The sequence below is a fragment of the Coniosporium apollinis genome, assembly GCF_000281105.1.
Source record: "Coniosporium apollinis CBS 100218 chromosome Unknown supercont1.43, whole genome shotgun sequence".
NCBI lineage: Eukaryota > Fungi > Ascomycota > Dothideomycetes > Coniosporium > Coniosporium apollinis.
In genome coordinates this window covers 61924-67923 of record NW_006913305.1, presented here as the reverse complement: position 1 = coordinate 67923, position 6000 = coordinate 61924, and the positions used below count along the sequence as shown (strand labels likewise).

The window sequence follows — 6000 nt, the reverse complement described above, 5'->3', positions numbered from 1 at the left end:
GAACTCTAAAAGTTTCTACTTACTAAGTGACTTAGTAGCTCTAAGATAACTCTAAGAATCTAGTAGTAAAATCTAATAGCTTAGAGCTAACTCTAAGTAACTAAAGTTACCTAAGCTATATACTAGCAACTTAGAGCTAGTTAAGCTGCAAAGTAAAACACTAATATAGCTAGTATCTATATCTAATATAATACTACTTTAGTAAGCTTAAATAGAATATTATAAGCTTATATTTACTATTTCTACTAGGTTCTTTATTCTTACTATATGTTTTTCTTTGTATAATATTAGACTTTTTCAAGCTTAATATAGAGATATTTTAGACTTGTGATTCTAGTTTAATACAGGCTTTGTAGAATTTAAAGCGATTCTTTTAAGAAGAAAGATAGTATATAAATATAACAGAAGAAACTCTTATAGCCTAGATAGTTTAGAATCTTCTCTATTAAAGAATAAATAACTAAGTAAAGATTTACTATATAAGATTCTAAATTTAACTTTTCTAGCTTCTTTTACTAGAATATAGACTAGAGAAACTAAGATATAGACTAAGAAACTAAAATCTTAGAGAAGAAGTATCTAGTATATATTAGGAACCAGCTATAGATATAGAGCGATAGGAGTCTATACTATATAAATACAAGAAAGATCATTTTAACTCTTTATCATTATCTTCTAAGACTTACTATTTACTCTCTCTTAATATACTATATAAATCTACGAGTAAATCATATAAGAAATAGAAAAGATCTTCTAAAGCATCTACACTTAGATAAAATCTATCTTATACTATAAATTTATCTAATAGATAGATATTAATACTCTAGTTATCAATAGATTAATCTAGATGCAGTAGAATAGAGTTTGCAACTAATACTTAGCCTTAGTACTTCTCTACTTAGGGATACAGTCTACTCTCAAACGCTACCTTCTATATTAACTAGCTGTTCTCACTCGCTAAATCTCTCTAGTACACTGTACTAGCTCTTATGTCCTTATCTTTGCCCGTTTGTGGCTGCATAAGCTATCGTCTCAAAGTAGCATTGTAATCCCCTTCCTTGCGAAGATCTCTGCTTCCGCACCTGCTATTTCCCTATGGGTGCAGGCGATCCCGTTCGGATGTGTGTTCCACGGTAGCGCCACCCGAAAGCTTATTACGTACAACCGGTGAACTTTACCTATTCATGGTTAAAGTCAAAACGACCTTCAACTCATCAGCTGCAGAACCTACAGCTTCAATTGCGCGTTCCCGTTCACTAGTCAGGGATTGTGAGATGAGGGCTAACTATTGATTCCGTTGCTTCGGGCCAACCCGCAACGAGGTCGATCATGCATGCTCTCTTGGCTTAAAGGTGAGTCGGTCGATGGTTTTGAATACCATGTTAGGATAGCGGTCCACCGATGCGTTATCTACGATTTTTAGGATCATGATAAGCTAAGAACCAGTCAGCATCTTCGAATATGCCGGTTATCGCAGGTGGATTACGCCACATGAGCTTCTCCTTGGGCACCATGAAACCAAGAGGCCGTTTCTGCTTGCGGAATACTTGCTGAATCAGTTCAGGTCCTGCAAAGCATGATCAAGGTACCACGGCTTCGTTGAAGTACGGACTGCCCTCCCTAATGTGGTATTACAGACCATGATAAGGTGACAAGATAAGAACAAGCTATGAGAAACTTGACTCTGGCCAGAAGCTTCAGATTTTCAGCCTCAAAGATTTTCAGCCTGTCTGAATTTTACGGTACTCAGCATTACAGTACTTGGCTTATTCACTCTGACAATGTCATCATTCTTGGAATATCTTGGCCTCGGTGGCTCTACGCCTGCCAGTAACGATAACTCAGCAGTCCGGGCTTTGCCAGCCTCATGGTACACCTCACAGGAGATGTACGAGCTCGAGAGGCGGGCAATCTTTTCCAGGAAATGGATGCTTGTTACCCACAAACTCAGACTCAAGCAGCCTGGCGACTATCTGCGCTTTGAGACAGCAGGCTTCCAGTTTGTGCTGTGTAAGGACCGCGAGGGCAACATCAATGGATTCCACAATGTCTGCCGACATCGAGCTTTCCCGGTGGTCACCGAGGAGAAGGGCCAAGCCAAGATCTTTGCTTGTCTCTATCACGGCTGGTCCTATGGTCTCAACGGCAAGCTCGCCAAAGCCCCTGGCTATCAAGACCTGCCCGATTTCGACAAAAGTAAAAATGGTCTCCTCCCTATACACGTCTACATTGACCAAAACGGTTTTATCTGGGTCAACTTGGATGGCAAAGACAAGCCAGAGATTGCCTGGGCGGATGATTTTGAGGGTGTTGACAAGCTTCCAAGGTACGACGGGGTCAACTGGGATGACTATGAATTCGACCACACCTGGGAAATGGTTGGAGAACACAACTGGAAGATTCTAGCCGACAACTATAACGAATGCTACCACTGCAAGACGGCCCATCCTGACATTCCGGCAATTGCCGATCTCAGCTCCTACTCAGTCAACACCGAGGGGAACTCCATTCAACATAACGTTGCCACCACCGCTGAGCAGGCGGCAGCTGGTCTATCAGTTGCTCCTACCTACTTCTTCCCCAACACCTCTATGACTATCTCGTAAGTATATTAATTCGTCATATTCCTAGCCCCGCTAACACAAGACAGGCCACACTTCTTTTACATGCAGAGGTTTGTCCCCAGTGGGCATACGAGCTGCTCAATGCAGTATGAAGTTTACCGGAACAAGAACTCCGCCGAAGAGGATTTCCAAAGGATTAACCAACTCTATAAGCGCGTCATGACGGAAGACAAATATCTGTGTGACCTTGCACAGAAGAATCTCGATTCCGGAGTTTTTGTCAATGGGGAGATGCACCCAAAGATGGAGAAGGGCTCTCTCTTTTTCCAGAAGACAGTCCGAGAAACCGTGCAGGCCCATCACAAGCGCGAACAGGCGGCGAAGCAGGAGATATGGCCTGCTCGCCAGCAACTACCGAGCACTGCTCTAGTGAGCGGGAAAGACATCAAGTTCTGCTCAGGACTGGCTTGTCAAACTAATCAGGAGGGTTTGGCATGGTGATCGCGATTCACAGCGTAGATTGTATATTAGTCTTGGCGTACATGGAGAAAATTGAGATTCTGTGATTTGATTGCTTTGCGCTAGCCGCAACTATCTTAGCGTCTAGTTAGCAGGTCTTTCTCTTTACAGGAATATAGCGTGGCATCATTATCACGGCGTACTAGCTATTCGTCCTCTTTGAGAGTAGAAGCAAGCCTTTATCCTTATTCTAGTGCTCCGGTAAAGTTTATGCTTTTTAATACTCATCAGGTTCAAAAGTTTGCATTATCGAAGCAATGAATATGATATTGCAAGGGCTACATTAGCAAATCGTTCGGAATTGGTTCTAGTCTAAAACATCCAAGATGTTTAGAACGCTCCGAGCGCTCCGCGAGCGGCTCGCGAGCGGTAAAGATATTAAAATCTAAGTTTATCAGACGACTCATACAATAAGTGTCCAAGGTGGTAGTGAGACGCGTTATCTGTAACTAAAAACATCCACTTCCACATTAATACAGTAGTCTGAGTGGTCGAAATCCAGTGGGGCGACGGCGCGAGAGTATGGGAGGCTACCAGTCAGCACTTGGGAATCGCTTGTACTGCTTTCAGGGCTGCGCACTAACAGAAGACCTTGCAGTCGAGATTCACATCTCCGGAGCCGGCAGGCGTAGACTGCGGGGTGGATTTTCTAGGAAAGATCTACTAATCCGGAACGAGCCTTCTTTCCGCTGCCGGAGTTCCAATCAACAAGGCGAAATACCCAAGTTTCACCGTTAATTTCCCAGATCAGCAACCGTCGAATGGTTGAGCCGAGGCACAAGCAGTGCGCAGATCTAGACTACACGATAATCCTGCAGCCCTCCACGCCAGCTGCAACGTAGGCGATCGAGGAGGCTTGTTTAGAAGCTTGGTCTCTATCGCACCTACCTCTTCATGTCTAGTGCAGGACCCTAGGGTGAGATTGATCGACATTACGCGGGGGAGAGGGTTGTTTCGCAGGGAGTTCCTGCGTCGTGGCGCCGCAACTTTGCGGGATGGCTTCGGGATGGCTGCGGCAGATATAAGAGTAGTTGTGCAACCTCGAAAGTAGGTTTCCTCTCTTTAGCACGTCTGTGTCTATTACTCTCCTTCCCCTCCTTACTCCCTCTCGCTCCCCCAGTTCCTGGCGAACTTCTTTACTTCCATCCTCTTCTATTCTCTCACTTGACACCTATCTACCCTATCCTACAATTGAAATTAGCCATCGCTATCTTTCAAGATGAAGTTCCTCACCCTCCAAGCTATAACCTTTTTCTCCACCCTCACTGCTGCCTTTCCCCTTACCCTTCTCTCCCGAGACTTCTCCTCAACAATCCAAAACGACCTTACCAACGGCTCCCCGTGTAAAAAGGTCTCCCTCATCTTCGCCCGCGGCACCACTGAGTCCGGTAACATGGGCAGAGCCGTTGGTCCTCCCCTAGCCACCGAACTTGGCAAGGCGATTGGGGGCGCCGCGAACCTCGCTGTCCAGGGCGTCGACTACGCGGCTAGTTGGGCGGGGGCGCTCCAGGGAGGCGATGCGGCGGGGAGCCAGAAGATGGCGCAGTTGACGCGGGATGCGGTCGCCAGGTGTCCTCAAACGCAGGTTGTGCTCGCGGGATATAGCCAGGGGGCGCAGTTGGTGCATAATGCTGCGATGATGCTGGATACTGCCACGGCGAGCAAGATCAAGGTAAGTTGTAGATGAGCCATCACTAAACGGACCACCACACCGTTATCACGGGTTGATGCTGACTTGGTAACTAGGCCGTCACCGTCTTCGGCGACCCCAAGCAGAAGGAGCCTGTTGCCAATGTCAACCAGGCGAACGTCAAGAAGTACTGCCACCAGGGCGACCAGGTCTGTGAGGCAGGGACTGCGGTCATCACGCCAACACACCTAAACTACAACATTGATGCTCCAGATGCGGCTGCCTTCATCAAGGCAAGGGTTGTGGTTTAACGGTCCTGGTGCTTCAATCCTGCAGGAGAACTGGAGCTCGGCGGAGGTTTCGACTGTTTCAAGGGCTCACTTTGGCTCTGCTGGGCTACTTACTGACGGTTCGATGTAAACAGGAAAAGGCGAAGTGCTTTAGCCAGCTATGCCCTGAATCAATGTAACTCATAGTAGAATGGTCATAGCTTCTGTTTCTTTATATAGCCCTCGCTCTCCGTAAATATGAATCACATTTAGTTCCAGAAACCTATATACCCATTCTCCGATCGCGGGGAAACGGCCTTATGCAGCTACACGATGTACATGGGCAAGAGCACCGCGCGATACGTTTTAGCTCTGCCGTTTGGGATGGAGCCATGTTGACAACGATCCAGAAACGTCAATCCGCTGTCACAAGTTGAGATGAATCAGATTAGATTAGATCTGATCTGAGATCGCTATTTGTAATGGATTATGTACATACATCACGCCAGCGCCTCTACGTCTTCCCTTCTATTTGATGCTGCCTGCGTCCACTATGCCCTTCTCGCCATACAAGATAGTGGGAAGGTCGCTCTCTCGCTCTGTATTCCGACTGCCACCAAGCCAGCGGAATGCAGAGAGCAAGAAAGTCAGACACTAGTAAGACAGTGAGGATTTGGCGAGCTGGGAACAGCGCATCGCAGCAACGGCCAGAGCCGCGGATCCGAGTAGATGTAGGCGCCGCCCACGCAAGCGTCCTGTTTCCTAACACATAAGACTCGGAGGATGCGCTCACGGTGCTTTTCGCCAGCGGTTTCCTTTTTGATCGCGTTGGCGAGAAGGTGATGCTGAAGAGCAATATGAACCTAACAGAGGAAAGGAACGTAGGAAGAAAGTCGAAGAGAGCGGTGCCTGCTTAGAGATGCTATGCGCAAAGCGGAGCTAACATCATTCAAGGAAGGCTAGTGGCCTAGAGAAGGTGATCTTCGCAGTCTTAATGATAGACGTGAAGTCTTCTATC

General features: G+C 46.5%; 2 protein-coding genes across 2 annotated transcripts; both read left to right on the top strand.

The window, feature by feature from the left end:
• Positions 1 to 1781: 1781 nt before the first annotated feature.
• W97_07720 (uncharacterized protein) lies at positions 1782 to 3065 on the top strand (the record flags this gene model as incomplete). Its single annotated transcript, XM_007785523.1, has 2 exons — positions 1782 to 2602; positions 2651 to 3065. 2 exons carry the CDS (start codon positions 1782 to 1784, stop codon positions 3063 to 3065), a joined length of 1236 nt encoding a protein of 411 aa, XP_007783713.1.
• Positions 3066 to 4302: 1237 nt separating this feature from the next.
• W97_07719 (uncharacterized protein) lies at positions 4303 to 5024 on the top strand (the record flags this gene model as incomplete). Its single annotated transcript, XM_007785522.1, has 2 exons — positions 4303 to 4755; positions 4830 to 5024. 2 exons carry the CDS (start codon positions 4303 to 4305, stop codon positions 5022 to 5024), a joined length of 648 nt encoding a protein of 215 aa, XP_007783712.1.
• Between the last annotated feature and the right edge of the window lie 976 nt (positions 5025 to 6000).